Source organism: Dendropsophus ebraccatus, chromosome 4, assembly GCF_027789765.1.
Source record: "Dendropsophus ebraccatus isolate aDenEbr1 chromosome 4, aDenEbr1.pat, whole genome shotgun sequence".
Taxonomy (NCBI): Eukaryota; Metazoa; Chordata; class Amphibia; order Anura; family Hylidae; genus Dendropsophus; species Dendropsophus ebraccatus.
In genome coordinates, this window is record NC_091457.1 from 147,173,956 (window position 1) to 147,191,697 (window position 17,742).

Genomic DNA, 17,742 nt, shown 5'->3' on the forward strand with positions numbered 1-17,742 from the left:
CAACCCCTTTAAGAAGCTTTCTGTATGTAAATACCATATATTTCAGCAGGAATTGCAGAAGGTCATTACCATTTACCTATAAGGTGATGCAGGTCCCCAGGATAGATATTCATTTGGCCGTGGGGCAGGTCGCGGTACTATCGGCTGTTCCACCGCCGTCAGTTCTCCGGAATAGGATTTCAGAAGCGACGCGTTCTTATTGGCTAGCATTGCTCTTTCATTTCTTCGAAATTTGGCTCTTCTGTTCTGGAACCAAACCTTAAAAACAGACATGTATATGATAACACATATGTAAGTATTCTGTGTTATCTGAGAATGACGGCTGCCCCCGGCTATTTATCAGTCCCCCAATATAACTGATAAAGTGTGTGACCAAAAAAAAAAAAAGATTTTATATGTTTTCCATTGATTTTAAGGTTTATACTATCTGTAAAGTAGCTGGATGTATATTCATGGTACATATACATACAATGGGCTGGGGTTACCATGGTTACCATGGCCTAGTGATTCCAAGTGAACATGAGGCTGGTTGACACTTAGTACGTGGTCAAAATCTGAAAGTCGTACTTAGACTTCTTCTATAAATGTGCGCAAATACTGTGATATGTAAGACTCCAAGGTTCAGTCCTGCTGCTTTAGGGTCCAAGGGCACATTAACATTGTGGTTGCTACATCATGTGACCATCGCCAACCACATGCGGCCATAAATTTTAATACTCATTGCAAATAACAGGGCTTACCTGAACTCGGGCCTCAGTGAGATTGACTCTCCGCGCAAGATCCTCTCGTACGAATGCGTCCGGGTAATGTGTCCTCTCAAACACCCTCTCGAGAGCTTGCAGCTGACTACTGTTAAATGTAGTTCTGTTCCTCCTTTGTTTTCTCTTTTTCTTCTGTTCTGCATTTAACTGTTCATCTGTACGGGGAAGAAAATTCAAGGGTAAGAACAAAACCTTTGGTATATTTAAAAAAAAAAAAAATTATATATATATTGTAGGGATCTTCCCGGGGGATGGTGTGTTTGGACACAGTTCACAGCAGACTTGGACTTGTAAAACAACAGCTTGGCGTTTATTTTCAGCATAAACAGTCCGTAACAGAAATATAGCAACACTGTGCTTTAAGAACAAAACAAAAAGGTCTTGCCCGTCTGGGCGCTAACTAACAACGCAGGTTACCTCTCTGGCACTTCAGTGGTCAGTTTTGCGGGGTGTGAACAGGCCCCAGCAGCTGCTGTCTTCCCAGCTCTCACCAAACGGCATGCAGGCTGTTCACTCCTGGCTGAGAGCAAGGACCTGTACACTGAGCCCACCTTTTGCCTTCTCAGGCTGATTGGGATCAGAGCTCACCTGATCCCAAAACCCACACTGGATCGAGGGGGAGGGAATGGCAAGTCCCACTACCAAAACCTACCTGCCATTCCATGTAAGTCCAGGCCCGGCAATAATAAATAATAGCTCAGCAGCATAACACTGCTGAGCACAGATGCCTCCTGGACTCACCATCTCACACTATGTATCAACCTGGGTGAGATGTACATCCCCTCGAGCACTTTACCAGTGACATGTCCACATATCCCCCCCCTCTTCTTCAGACCGGAGGGCTGAGCATTTTGTCCCCACAGACAGTGTACCCTAGATAGGGCGTCAGCATTTGCCTGTAATTTCCCTGGCCGGTGTTCCACCATGAAATTAAAGTTTTGGAGGGAAAGAAACCACCTAGTCACCCTCGCGTTTTTCTCCTTGTTTAATTTCATCCATGTTAGGGGGGCATGGTCTGTCACTAACTTAAACCTCCTGCCTAGTAAGTAGTACTTCAGGGATTCTAGGGCCCACTTCACTGCCAGACATTCTCGCTCAACTATGGCGTAGTTTTTCTCGGCCGGGGATAGTTTCCTGCTTAAGTACATCACCGGGTGCTCCTCGCCATTCACGACCTGTGAGAGGACGGCACCTAACCCTGTGTTAGAGGCATCTGTCTGTACTAGAAACTCTCGCCTAAAGTCAGGGGTAACTAGCACAGGCTGTTGGCACAAGGCAGACTTAAGGCTTTGAAAAGCTTTCTCAGCCTCTGGAGTCCATGTCACCATTGCGGACTTCGCACCCTTTGTCAGGTCAGTTAGTGGGGCTGCAACTGAAGCAAAATTCGGCACAAACCTTCGGTAATAGCCCGTAATACCCAGGAAAGCTCTGACTTGTTTCTTTGTGAGGGGTTGAGGCCAATTCTGTATTGCCTCAATTTTATTTAGTTGTGGTTTCACTAACCCCCTCCCAATAATGTAGCCCAAGTATTTGGCCTCCTCTAAGGCTAGTGCACACTTCTCTGCATTGATGGTTAACCCCGCAGCACTTATGGCATCTAACACCGCCTGGACCTTACAGAGGTGACTTTCCCAATCCGGACTAAAAATGACCACATCATCGAGGTAGGCAGCAGAGTAATCACGATGTGGTCGCAGAATCAAGTCCATCAACCTCTGAAAAGTGGCAGGGGCTCCATGTAACCCGAATGGCATCACTACGTATTGGAAGAGCCCATCAGGGGTGGAGAATGCAGTCTTCTCTCTAGCCTTAGGAGTGAGTGGGATCTGCCAGTAGCCCTTAGTGAGATCGAGGGTAGTTATGTACCTGGCATTACCCATCCTTTCTATCAACTCATCTACCCTGGGCATGGGGTAGGCATCGAACTTGGAGATCTCATTTACCTTTCTAAAGTCATTACAGAACCTCCAAGTTCCATTGGGCTTTGGGATTAACACAATCGGGCTGGACCACTCGCTCTGGGACACCTCAATGACTCCTAGGTCAAGCATACGTTTTACCTCAGATGATACCGCCTCCCTCCGTGCTTCTGGTATCCTATAGGGCTTCAGGTTTACTCTGCTTCTAGGCTCAGTTTCAATATGATGACTAATGAGATGCGTACGCCCTGGTAGGTCAGAAAACTTGTCTTTATTTCTCTGCAGGAACTCCTTAGCTTCCTGCTTCTGGGATACTGATAGGGTGTCACCAATCCTGACCGGAGGGATTGGTGGTGACAGATGACCAACAGGCTTTGTCGCCACCAAGGATTCCCTGTCTTTCCAGGGCTTGATCAAGTTTATGTGATAAACTTGGAAAGGCTTCCTTCTACCTGGTTGGTGTACCTTGTAGTTGACCTCACTGATCTTCTCTACAATTTCATAGGGACCCTGCCACTTGGCTAAGAATTTGCTTTCTACCGTGGGAACAAGTATGAGTACCCGGTCACCTGGGCTAAATGTCCTGACTCTTGCAGAACGATTGTAAATTCTGCTTTGGCCCTCTTGCGCCCTCTGGAGGTGTTCCCTTACTAGGGGCATTACAGTGGCTATACGGTCCTGCATTTGTGCTACATGCTCTATAACACTCTTGTATGGGGTGGACTCACTTTCCCATGTCTCTTTCGCTATATCCAACAAACCCCTAGGGTGACGACCATAGACTAATTCGAAGGGAGAGAACCCTGTGGACGCTTGGGGTACTTCCCTAATAGAAAACATCAGGTAAGGTAGTAAGTGATCCCAATCACGACCATCCTTTTCCACCACTTTTTTTAACGTATGTTTCAGGGTTTTATTAAACCTCTCCACTAACCCGTCTGTCTGTGGGTGATATACAGAGGTACGTAGGTGTGAGATTTTAAACAGTTTGCATAGCTCTTTCATCACCTTTGACACAAATGGGGTACCTTGGTCAGTCAAGATTTCCTTGGGGATCCCCACCCTGGAAAACATATAAAACAATTCCCGTGCAATTGTTTTAGAGGCAGTGTTTCTTAGGGGTACAGCCTCAGGATAGCGGGTCGCGTAGTCTAACACAACTAGAATGTACTGGTGACCCCTAGCTGACTTTACAATGGGACCCACCAAGTCCATTGCGATCCGGTCAAAAGGTACCTCTATGATGGGGAGTGGGACCAAAGGACTGCGGAAATGCGACACTGGAGCGCTAAGCTGACATGTGGGGCACGACTCACAGTATTTTTTTATGTCAGCATAAATCGCAGGCCAATAAAACCTCTGGAGGACTCTCTCCTGCGTTTTATCTGTCCCCAAGTGGCCCCCAAGGACGTGATTATGGGCCATGTCGAGTACCTGACACCGGTACGACTTAGGCACCAGGAGCTGTTCCACAACCTCATCATTAATTTTAGTGACTCTATAGTAGAGATCATTAGCCATAGAAAAATGTGGAAACTTTCTCTCAGCTTCTGGTTCCTGAGGTACCCCATTCATAACAGTGACCTGCTCTCTCGCATTTTTGAGAGTGGGGTCCTGTAATTGTGCAGTACCAAAATTATCCCTAGACACCTCTAAGTCTGGAACATTCTGCGCAGTGGGAGGAGCCTCTTCCTCACCAGCCAGGACCTGCAAAGGAAAAGCATCATTTTCATCCTGTACATTTTTATCATTTACCGTGGGTAATGCAATAGACTTAGGGGTCTCCTCACTCCTTTCAGGGGATTGTTGTTTTCCCCATAGAGCCCAGAACAATGGAAAATCACGCCCCAATATCACATTATGCATAAGATTTTTAACCACACCCACTTCATATTGTACAGCGCCTAGTTCAGTCCCGACATTAGCCCGTACTATAGGGTAAACCTTTGTATCACCATGTATGCATACCACACTCATATGTCTTGCTGGCACAAAGTCCCCAGTCACCAGACTGGCATGCACCAGGGTGACAAGGCTTCCTGAGTCCAGCAACGCCTTAACAGGAAAGTTATTTACAGTAATGTTGCAGATTTGCGGTTCAGTCTCTAGTCCAGTGACCGCAACAAAAGACGGTTCCGCAAATAGCGACTGACGCCGGCTAGCGTCACACTCCATGGGCTCAGTGGTAAGAGGGCAATGGGCAGACATATGTCCCGTCTCATGGCATCTCCAGCACTGGATAGGGCCTGGTCTCCTTGGCAGGGAGTCCTTTTTAGGGCCACTTAGCCACCGGGGACCATCACCAGTCTTTTGCCCCTGAGACACCTCCTGAGCGCTCTTCCCTCTATCAGCACCCCTCCACACTCCCCCAATAGATGGAAGTCTCTTACCAGCTGATGGCACAGATCTGGCACTCCGGGGAGGTGACGGTGCTGCAGGAACATCACGGAGGTAGTCCTCAGTCGCCTGGAACCTCTCCACAAGGTTGACAAGTTCGTCGGCACTCTTAGGGTCGCCTTGTCCCACCAAGCGTTGCAGATCAGCAGGAAGTGCACGGAGGTAGCGATCCATCACGACTCTCTCTAGGATCTGGGCAGGAGTAGAAGTGTCTGGCTCCAACCATTTTCTTGCCAGATGAATCAGGTCGTACATCTGGGACCTCGCTGACTTGTCCAGACTGTAGCTCCAGTTGCGGACCCTCCGGGCACGGACAGCAGCAGTAACTCCTAGTCGGGCGAGTATCTCTGCTCTTAGCCGAGCATAGTCCTTGACCTCTTGCTCACTGAGGTCATAGTAGGCCTTTTGAGGTTCGCCTGTTAAATAGGGCGCAATCACTTCTGCCCACTCAGTGGAGGGTAGCTTTTCTCGCTCAGCCACACGCTCAAAGACAGTTAAGTAGGCCTCAACATCGTCATCAGCAGTCATCTTTTGCAGCGCACGCTGCACAGCTCTTCTTACAGACAAAGTCTCTGGCGCGGCTGCTGCCACCAGCTGGGGATTAGCACCTGCAGACGCCTCTTGCTTTGCTATCAGGTGCTCAATAAGTCTCTGTTGTTGAGCCATTGCTTGCTGATGTGCAGCCATTGTCTGTTCATGGCGCAGGTTAGCGTCTGTCAGAGCCTGTTGTTGCTGCCTATTAGCCTGTTCATGGCGCAGGTTAGTGTCTGTCAGAGCCTGTTGTTGCTGCATATTAGCCTGCTCATGGCGAAGGTTAGCGGCCTCCTGATCCTGTTTAGCGGCTGCCTGAGCCTGTTGTTGTGCGGCCAATGCCTGTTGCTGTTGCAGACTCACTTGCATTAACTGCTTCATCATCTCCTCCATGTTGCTTGTCTGTTTTTGGAGTGAAGCAGCAGCCTTCACCCAGGACATATGCCGCTGTAGCCAAGTTGATGCACACCGTTGCCCCTAGCAACCCTTTTGCCCGCTCCGCAGCACCAATTGTAGGGATCTTCCCGGGGGATGGTGTGTTTGGACACAGTTCACAGCAGACTTGGACTTGTAAAACAACAGCTTGGCGTTTATTTTCAGCATAAACAGTCCGTAACAGAAATATAGCAACACTGTGCTTTAAGAACAAAACAAAAAGGTCTTGCCCGTCTGGGCGCTAACTAACAACGCAGGTTACCTCTCTGGCACTTCAGTGGTCAGTTTTGCGGGGTGTGAACAGGCCCCAGCAGCTGCTGTCTTCCCAGCTCTCACCAAACGGCATGCAGGCTGTTCACTCCTGGCTGAGAGCAAGGACCTGTACACTGAGCCCACCTTTTGCCTTCTCAGGCTGATTGGGATCAGAGCTCACCTGATCCCAAAACCCACACTGGATCGAGGGGGAGGGAATGGCAAGTCCCACTACCAAAACCTACCTGCCATTCCATGTAAGTCCAGGCCCGGCAATAATAAATAATAGCTCAGCAGCATAACACTGCTGAGCACAGATGCCTCCTGGACTCACCATCTCACACTATGTATCAACCTGGGTGAGATGTACATCCCCTCGAGCACTTTACCAGTGACATGTCCACAATATATATATATATATATATATATATATATATATATATATATATATATATGAATGAGATGTGCATTGGGGGCTTTCCTGAGAACCCATGTGATTGCAACAGGTTGTAAAGTGCATTGGTTTGGTATTTGTAATAATTCCCAAATTCCAAATACTTTGCTAGTTCATAAGACTAAAAGGTTAGCAATAAAAGCACTAAAAGAATATGCCATGAAAAACAATGGTTCAGGAGAAACTCCTAAGGACAGGTCATTGGTTCCAGTGAAACTTCTAATAGCCCTATTTCACGGAACGATTATCGTTCATAGACTCGCTCCAACGACCGCTCGTTAACGAGCACTTAAACGATTTTTTTAAGCGAAAGATAACACATAATACGTGTGGGAACGTGAACGATATCTGTAGTGTAACGATTTTTTTGCGGTCGTTACATCGTTACATGGTCGTTTAAAACGTGGGGAAATGTAGGTAGACATTTCAAGAACGACTGAAATATTTTTTATTCAACGAAAAGATTAGCGAATTATTGTTGAAAGACCAACAATTTTTTTTTCGACATGTTAAAAAAAAAAAACAACGACTCAACGACGATTTCGCTGTTGTCGTTTGCTCGTTTACAGCTATTCCACAGAACAAATATCGTTAACGAGCGGTCGTTTGAACGATTTTATGAACGATAATCGTTCGAAAAAGTTCCGTAGAATAGGGCCTTTAGGCCAGGTCATTGGTTCCAGTGAAACTCCTCAGGACAGGTCATTGGTTCCAGTGAAACTCCTAAGGACAGGTCAAAGGTCAATGGTTTTAGCAAAATACATCAGTCATTGGTTCCAGTGAAACTCCTAAGGACAGATCAATGGTTCCAGTGAAACCCCTGAGGACAGGACATTGGTTCCAGTGAAACTCCTCAGTGCAGGTCATTAGTTCCAGTCAAACATCTATGGACAGGTCAATGGTTCCAGTGAAATTCATAAGGACAGGTCAATGGTTCCAGTGAAACCCCTGAGGACAGGACATTGGTTCCAGTGAAACTCCTCAGTGCAGGTCATTGGTTCCAGTGAAACTCCTAAGGACAGGTCAAAGGTCAATGGTTTTAGCAAAACTCATCAGTACAAGTCATTGGTTCTAGTAAAACATCTAAGGACAGATCATTGGTTCCAGTCAAACTCATAAGGACAGGTCAATGGTTCCAGTGAAACTCCTGAGGACAGGACATTGGTTCCAGTGAAACTCCTTAGTACAGGTCATTGGTTCCATCGAAACTCCTAAGAACAGGTCATTGGTTCCAGTGAAACTCCTAAGAACAGGTCATTGGTTCCAGTGAAACTCCTAAGGACAGGTCATTGGTTGCAGTCAAACATCTAAGGACAAGTCAATGGTTTCAGTAAAACTCCTTAGTACAGGTCATTGGTTCCAGTGAAACTACTTAGTACAGGTCATTGGTTCCAGTGAAACTCCTAAGTACGGGTCAATTCCACACAAGTGTATAGAGGGCACATTTTGGCCTAGAGTTCTAGACCAGCTTTGAGTTTGATGCTTCCTGTAAAGGTCCCAAAAGAGCCATCCAATTCTTTCTATTATCTTTGAGTAACGGTGACAAAACATTGTTATATCCTACTCTGGCCATAAAGCCACTACTGAAATTTTTTCCCACTTCACCACGCATCACCTCTCCTTTACCGATGCCAAACTGCACGCTAACCTTCAGCTGAGTGATACCTTAGGGCACTTACATGGCTTCTCAGGTGCCTAATGCCATACATGCCAACTTTACGGGAATATCCATGTGCCTCACAAATATAACTGTGCCCTCCCAGTTATTAGGAAATGAAGGTAAGTCTCTGGCGTAACCAAGAGTCATCTCAGCAGTAGCACTCATACACTGACCATGCCTCTGAACCCAACCTTTCCCTGGCACAGATAGAAGATGCCCGGTAGACGACATAATATTAGATCTTCAGTCATAGAGGGAACACAGAAATTGTTAAAAAAATAACAAGAAGGGCGGGGAAGGTCAGAAATCTGCCAGATGAGAACTGATAGGCCCCTGTAGGTCATAGGATGACACTAATATCCTCTCTATACAATAAAGCAGTGTTTTTTCAACCTGTATCTCTCCAGCTACAACTCCCCAACATCCCTGAACAGTGATCAGCTGCCTGGTAACGCTGGGAGTTGTAGTTTTGCAACACCTGAAGAACCAAAGGTTACAGAAACACTGTACATAACTTACTGGTTGTCAGACTGGTGGTCACATGAGCTGTAGTAATGAAATGTATGGAAGTAGCTGAGCTGGGAAGAAACAGATGACACTGCAGGAACACTGGGGATGAGTTAGCATTATGGCCTAGCATTATTAGTTAGTATGGACAAAAACACAACACTTTAAAGTGACTGTACCATCAGAAAATCATGTGAATCATATGTTAATTACATTTTTAAAGAATTTTTTAAATGTTTTTTTCCGATTTTCCAAATTACAATTTCTGTTTAATTACCATAAAATTATAATGTCAGCTTGTATTTTATCACATCTGAGATGTCTATTTTATTTCAAGCTTAATTATAAAGTTGAGTTGTTATTGGTGAGTTGTATTTATTTATTTATTTATTTATTTATTTTTTTTTATTAGTTTTTTCTGCAGATATATTTTTGGTTTGCAATAAAGAGGTACTCAGGAGGAAAATGATTGTCTTTAAATCAACTGGTGACAGAAAGTTATAGAGATTAGTAAATTTATTCTATTTAAAAATGTCAAGTCTTCCAGTACTTATCAGCTGCTATATGTCCTGCAGGAAGTGGTGTATTCTTTTCGTCTAACAGAGTGTTTTCTGCTGCCACCTCTGTCAGTGTCAGGAACTGTCCACAGCAGGAGAGGTTTTCTATGCGGATTCGCTACTGCTCTGGGCAGTTCCTGACATGGACAGAGGTGGCAGCAGAGAGCATTGTGTCAGACTGGAAAGGATACACCGCATCCTGCAGGACATACAGCAGCTGATTAGTACTGGAGGAGTTTAGTTTAGTTTTAAAAAATCTACAAATCTGTATAACTGTCTGAAACCAGTGGATTTAAAATATATTTTTGTCATTTAAAAGTATATATCTTTTATATGTAAATGTTCAGCATATGTCTGTTATATGTCTAAGTTCCATCCCCGTCTTTTATATGTATAATTAGCAGATTGTCAGAAAATTTTATTGTTATCTCCTTGTTTGGAATAGAATGTTACAAGTCAGTGTTCATTATACTCCAGAATTAGCTATAATACAATCAGACATATATTTTCAATTACATTGAAGATCATCTGAACGAGATTTTCTGTTAATTGTATTGTCAGTTCCATCATACATTATGCATAGCGGCCATCCTCTCTGAGAACAATAGCCCCCTAGGAGACAAATATTTAAAGGGGTACTGCAGCAGAAAAAATCCTTTCAAATCGACTGGTGTCAGAAAGTGCCAGAGATTTGGAAATTACTTCTATTTCGAAATCTCCAGCTTCGACCCTGCTGTTTCCTTTGTAATAGTTCCCATAGTGGTTGCACCAACTTGTTGCTGTCGGCCCGTTCTATATAATGACACTGATAGCTTTCCGCTCATTGCCTGTTCTATTTTCGTTTCAGTTGTCACTGAATGTGTTTATAGCACTTATTATAATCCCTGCCCACAAGTGTTCACTTAGTGGATTATTATCATATTACGGAAGTATGTAAATGCTGATTTTTTTTCTTACTTTATTTTAATTTTGTATACAACTGTTTTTGGGATCCAGAGTCCTTGTTTCTTTTGTTTTTTTTTTGTATTTATCTATTTTCTTCCAGTACTTATCAGCTGCTGTTTGTCCTGCAGGAAGTGGTGTATTCTTTCTAGTCTGACACAGTGCTCTCTGCTGCCACCTCTGTCCATATCAGGAACTGTCCAGAGCAGCAGCAAATCCCCATAGAAAGCATCTCCTGCTCTACTGGAAAGAATACATCACTTCCTGCAAGACATACAGCAGCTGATAAGTACTGGAAGGCTTGTGATTCTTAAATAGAAGTAATTTACAAACTTTTTGGCACCAGTTTATTTGGAAGAATTTACTTTGTCACTGTTCACTAATACCCTAGGCACTATAATGTCTAGGGGGAAAAAGAACTGCCGTCTCTACATTGAAATATCTCAAAAATCATAAATAAAATTGAAAAATATTAGATTACGACCTATTTTCCTATATAGGGTATAATATTTTAAAATGTCACTGTTGTTTAATTTTTTTTTTTTTTTCAGAAATCAATAGTACAGGCGTTTTTAAGAAACTTGTAATTGGGTTTATTAGCAGAAAAATGCATTTTTATCATGAAAAAGCAGTTTGAAGCTCTCCCCCCTGTCTTCATTGTTCTCTATGGAGAAGGGAGGGGTGCAGGGAGATGAGGCACCAAAACAGGACAACAAAGAGTTAATTTACAGCTACATAACCGGGCTATCTCCTCTGAAGTCAGCACTAACCTCTCTGACCTCTGAATACTGGCTTTCACACAGCTCCCACTGTGTAATCCTTTGTTCTCTGCTCTCTGCTGGCGACTAATCTCCCTCCTCCCTGTCCATAGAAGAGACAGGGCCTGACTGACGTAAAAGAGTCGAGATTTCCTGATAATGAGCAGTGGATGAGAGAGGAGAGAGGAGGGGGGGGGGCTGGGGAAAGTCTTTTTGAATGCAGATAATGGCAGATTTGCCTAATAAACCCAATTACAAAGTTTCTTAAAATCGCCTGGACTATTGATTTCTGCAAAAAAAAAAAAAAGTCAGTGTGGAGTTTGTGAAACTTAGTAAAATATACTGGCCTTACCATACATTCTATCCATAGGAAATCTTGTTCCTCCTCGATAATCCAGCCATTTGCACAACACAGGTCAAATTATTAAGTTCTTTCTGAAAACTGCCTCCTCCTATAACAGGAAGAATCAGAGAATTGGGTTAAAAAAAAGTGTTCCTATGTTTAGCATAGTCCATCTCTAGCCATATTTGCCTGATCAGGAATTTATTGTAGACGGAAACCCTGCATGTTATATATCACCATGGAAAATTGGAGGCTAACCTTAACTTCACAGCATTCGTGGTGTTAAAAAATCTATTCAATCTTACAAAATGAATCGACTGAAATATATAGAATACGAATTAGGAAACAGAATGAACGATAGAGAAAATTATTGCTAATCGACCTTGCATAGCAAAGAAGCCGAACCCTATCCAATATACAATACGCCACAAAAACGGGAATAGCTGAATGCAATGTAATGTCTACAAAAATCAAACAACCGGTAGGAAAATGTGACTTGTGAGTGTTATAAAACCATAGTCCAAGACACATAGGATCCAACAAGAAATAAGGAGAAACAGGATTTTCTACCAGAAACTAGAATTGTGGGAAGGACAACATGCAGCGGCTGTGATAAGCGGGTATAATGACACTACAATACATATGTAAGGAAAGATAACAAAAAAAACTGTCAAATTCATGTAGACAATGGTAGTGATGGACTATGCTAACATGCTGATTCTTCAAGGTATAGTAGGTGCAAGATTCATCATTACATTTACACGTTTGTTTCTGTCAAAAAGAACAAGCGGACCACATGATACAGAGAACTAGGAATGATGGAGAATGGAGAGTGACACCATCAAACTGGCACTGCTATCCAATCTGCAGTTGTCGTGTGTTGGAGTAAAATTAGCTGAGCAGAGTGATATACATATCTATAGGAAATGTTTTAGGATAATTGGTGAGTTAATTGAACTTCCTGCTTATTTTCGGCTTAGGAGTCCAGTAGGCGGTCCTAAAAGTGATTGACAGATGCAGCTGTTAATCACTGAGTAGGACTACCCACTGGACTCTTAAGCCCAAAAGGAGGAGGAATTTAAAGGGGTACTCTGGAGGGGAAAAAAATAGTTTTCAAATCAACTGGTGACAGAAAGTTATATAAATTAGGCTGGGTTCACACTGCGTCAGTTTTCTCATCTGTTTTATGCAAAATATGGGATGAAATAAGAATATATTTGTGTGCATCTGCTTCCACTGTAAAAGAAACGATAAAAAAAAGGAGCAAAATGAATCCTTTTTTTTGGCGTACACAAAGATGTGATTGACCATGTTTTTGTGTGCGCTAAAAAAAATAATGTGTTTCCAACCCCTTTAGGACCGGACCCATTTCCATTTTAGCGCTTTTGTTTTTTCCTCCTTGTGCTTAAAAGGCCATAGCACTTGCATTTTATCACCTAGAAACCCACATGAGCCCTTATTTTTTGTGCCACTAATTGTACTTTGCAATGACAGCTGAATTTTTGCATAAAGTACACTGCGAAACCAGGAAAAATTTAAATGTGTGGTGAAATTGGAAAAAAAAAAAACATTTTTTTTTTTTAATTTGGGGAGGTTACGTGTTTACGCCGTTTGCCCTGGGGTCAAACTGACTTGGTATACATATTCCTCAAGTCAGTACAATTACAACCATATGTAACTTGTGTAACTTTTATTTTATTTGATGGCTTTTAAAAATGAAAACCTTTTTTTAAAAAAAAATATATGTTCCTTAAAATCGCTCTATTCCCAGCCTTATAACGCTTTTATCCTTTGGTCTATGGGGCTGTATGAGGTGTCATTTTTTATGCCATGATCTGTACTTTCTATCAGTACCTTATTTGCATATATGACTTTAGCATTTTTGCACTTTGGAATTTTTTGGCGCTTAGGCCATTTACCGTGCGAGATCAGGAATGTGATTAATTATTAGTTTGGGTGATTACACTGGCGGCAATACCAAATATGTTTATTTATTTATTTATTTTTATAAAATGGGGAAAGGGGGGTGATTCAAACTTTTATTAGGGGACAGAGTTTTTCATTAATAAAAAAAAAAAAAAATTTTTTTTGCACACATACTAGAAGTCCCCCCTGGGCGTATATTTACACCCTTGGTCGTTAAGGGGTTAAGTCAATGGAAAAATGGATCAAAACGGATGCACACAAATACATCAATTATTTAATCTGTTTTTCTCAAAAAATCTCAAGTATTCCAGTACTTATCAGCTGCTTTATGTCCTGTAGGAAGTTGACTTTCCAGTCTCTCTGCTGTCACCTCTGTCCATTTCAGGAACTGTCCAGAGCAGGAGAGGTTTTCTATGGGGATTTGCTACTGTCCTGGACAGTTCCTGACATGGACAGAGGTGGCAGCAGAGAGCACTGTGTCAGACTAGAAAGAATGCATCACTTCCTGCAGGACATACGGCAGCTGTTAAGTACTGGAAGGCTTTGAGATTTTTTAAATAAAAATAAATTATAAATCTATATAACTTTCTGACACCAGTTGATTTGAAAACCTTTTTTTTCACTTTTTAAATAAATAACTGATAAATTGTCAAGTGTCAAACTTCGCCCACAAAATTATATCAATCCACTGAGATAATTTTAGTCTAAAACACAACGTCTGCGGATTGGACAGCATTTTAATATCCTCCTTGTTCCACTGAAGGTAAATTATTGTTAATAACCCCTTGGATAAATTTTAGCTGGGTAAAACATATGTGAATGCCCCCTTCCTAATTTTGAAGTGAGAAGTAATATTGTCATAGGGCAGTCAAAATAATAATAACAATACCATAGCACTATAATACAAAGGAAAAAAAAAAGTACAATACAGTTTCAAGGCCAAGACTGCATTGGCGTGTTACCTGGTAGACATCAATTTTGAAGGCCTCCTATTTCTGAGATTCAAGAGATGAGCTACCACAAGAGTCAGGAGAAGAAGGGTTAACAGCCAATGAATGGATTTTTAATCAATGTGGTGGCGCTAGTCTTGCTGAATCAATTCTCAAATTATAAAAATAGTCTCATTTAATAAAGTAAAGAAATAATAAAATATTAAATAGTAACTAAAATATTAACAATATTTATAAATGTATTTAATGAACATAAAATTAATAATTATTATTATAATTATTATTATTATGGCTATGTTCACACTTTGTAAGACAACAGCGGGTCACGGAACGGCCGGTGTCAGAAAAGATCATCCCAGCCGGTACTGCAGCCGGATGATCTTTACTGCCGCTGTATTCGGATGCGGGTGCATCCGTACGCGCCCACATCCAAATTCCCCACTGCTCTCAATGGAGCGTGCGGCCAGACCCGCACGCTCCATTGTGTGAACTGATAGGGTTTTCTGCGGGCGCTTTTCATTGAATATCGGCTGCAGAAAACTGACATGTCTGTTTCTTGTGGCACCGCTAGGGATATATGTGATTTCCTCAGCGGCAGCACTACGTAAGTACCGTCTACATCCGTCTACCATCTACACAGAGAGATTTATCTGATGGATTTTTGAAGCCAAAGCTAGGAATGGATTTGAAAAGAGGAGAAATCTCAGTCTTTTCTTTATGACCTGTTTTCTGTTTATAGTCTGTTCCTGTCTTTGGCTTCAAAGATCTGTCAGATAAATCTGTGTGTGTAAATGCACCACTGGGGTCCTATTAGATGAAGCAATTTTAAACCATTTACGATAAACAATTGCAAACGAGAGCTTTTGGAAATTACCTGAAATCGTTTACCAAAACACACAGAACGATAGTCCTTAGTTATGACTGTTACTATGATCGTTTTACTCCTTCGGATCCCAGCAAAAGAAGGAACTATTGGGGAGATTTATCAAACATGGTGTAAAGTGAAACTGGCTCAGTTGCCCCTAGCAACCAATCAGATTCCACCTTTCTTTTTTCAAAGAGTCTGTGAGGAATGAAAGGTGGAATCTGATTGGTTGCTAGGGGCAACTGAGCCAGTTTCACTTTACACCATGTTTGATAAATCTCCCCCTAAGTGAACGATCAGCTAATGATTAATGGTCATTTTTTGGTCAGCTTACAAGATGCAATCAATGACACACCAAGGATTTTTCGATCACACAAAACAATTATTTAAATTTGAGCGATTTAATGATTTTCCGCAGGATAATCATCTGGTCCATTAGGGCCATTAGTAACCATGGTAACTAACAGCCATCGTTCTGTGTGTTGTGGTGAACAATTTCACTTCTTGTTTGTGATCGTTAATCAGTAATCATTAAAAATGGCTTCATCTAATAGGTTAGGTAATGAATGCTCTATGGGTACAGTCACATGTCAATTCTTTGGGGGGACGGCTGAATCCACCGGAATGCATCACTGAGCCTATGGGACAGGCGGAACTTCAAGCGGAGGCCACCCCGCAGAATCCACTTAAAGTCTCCACAAGTATTCTGCAGTGTGAACATACCCATAGGGTATATTGAATCCAAGTGCATAGGGCAGTATGAGCTGTAAATACAGCCCAGAGGATAGCTAGATGCCAGTCTGCGGAGATGCAGAACGAACATCCTTTATAGACGGCTCGTGTCTTTGAGAAGGTCTGGGCTCTTACAATTTCTCAGCTGGCTATCCCCTTTAAGAACACAAGAGCTCCTGCAGTCATTTGTCAGACTTTAGCGACATCTAGTGGTGAAATAATAAATGATTGAGAAACATTTCTAATGGTGCGTTTACAAAGAGAGATTTATCAGACAGATTTCTGAAGCCAAAGCCAGGAACAGACTATAAACAGAGAACAGGTCACAAAGGAAAGACTGAGATTTCTCCTCTTTTGAAATCCATTCCTGGCTTTGGCTTCAAAGATCTATCGGATAAATCTGTCTGTGTGAACACAACATTAGGCTATGTTCACACAACGTCAAAAATAAAGAAAAGGCGGCCGATTTTGATATTTAAAATAACGTCCGCTTTTGCCGCGATTTAACTCACTGCAGTGGCAATGCACTGAAGTCAATGGGAAGACGGACGTCCATTGCACACAATGCATGGAATAACGGAGGTTTTTCCAGCGAACATCAAAATAATGAACATGATCGGTATTTTCGGACGTCTTTTGCAAACAGCCGACATTTTTTATTAGTTGTTCTCACGTTTTTTCTTTTGTCACCGTTTAAATTTAAATTCAGTTTAAATTCAATGGACTTTTCAATTAAGCCGCATCCAATGGGCAATTAGTAATCCCAAACTAAAATAATGTACAAACACCAGTCATTGCATTAGGCTCCGTTCCCACTGAGCAAAGGTAGCGGAATTCCGCGACGGAATTGTCCGCCGCGGAATGCCGTTAGCCTCCCGCTCATAATGGGACTCTATGGGAGGCGCGCGCTCCTGCCCTGTCCGCGCTGAAGAATGAACATGTTCATTCTTCACCGCGTATAGAGCAGCAGCGCGCGCCTCCCATAGACTCCCATTATGAGCGGGAGGCTAACGGCATTCCGCGGCGGACAATTCCGTCGCGGAATTCCAATAGCTTTGCTCAGTGGGAACGGGGCCTTAAGGGGAGGCCAGGCTGCTAAATGACGTCCGTTATTTTAGACTCAAAATGATGGACGTCATTTTAAACGGAGCTGAAAAAACGTTGTGTGAACATAGCCTAAGGGTGACAGCAGATTGAGCATCAGAATTAAAGGGATTATGGATGGGATGGGTAACAGATAGAGATGAGCGAACCGGGTTCGGTTCGGATCCACAACTCACACGCTGAGGTCCTGTGCTTAGAGTGACAACCTCAGGGGAGCGGCTGCAAACTGCAACAAAATGGGCAACAAAAGCATTCTCTTTATTGCCCGTATCAACCACAGCTCACGTTTCTTTTTCATATTACTCTGGTAAAATAAAAGCTGAGATGTGATCTGTGTTGTACCGGGCCCTAATCCCATGAGCACTTTTCAGTATACTTTGAGGGATTTGACAAACTTCTATCCTTTAGGCTACGTTCACAATACGTGAAAATAATGGACGTGTTTCATAAAATCGTTAGTCATTGCGCAAATAATGTCCAGTATTTTTTAAATAATGGATCTTTTCACAATAACGGTCGTTGTTTTGAAAGACTGCTGTGAACCTAGCCTTAAAGGGGTTATCTGGGTAACAAAAACAATATTCTAAACAATCCCCCTTCCCAATATCACTCTATGTCTAATATACATGTATAACCTATCTTGCACCAT

The 17,742-nt window shown here is 42.6% G+C and overlaps 1 protein-coding gene across 2 annotated transcripts in view; it reads right to left on the bottom strand.

The window, feature by feature from the left end:
• The window catches only part of PRRX1 (paired related homeobox 1), a 47,803-nt gene that overhangs the window by 12,604 nt on the left and 17,457 nt on the right, over nucleotides 1–17,742 (bottom strand). For both annotated transcript variants that reach the window (XM_069968952.1, XM_069968953.1), the window contains exons 2-3: nucleotides 741–916; nucleotides 77–258 (exon numbers count right to left, since the gene is read on the bottom strand). In XM_069968952.1, coding sequence (XP_069825053.1) covers nucleotides 77–258; nucleotides 741–916 — 358 coding nt within the window. The remainder of the gene's footprint in view (nucleotides 1–76; nucleotides 259–740; nucleotides 917–17,742) is intronic.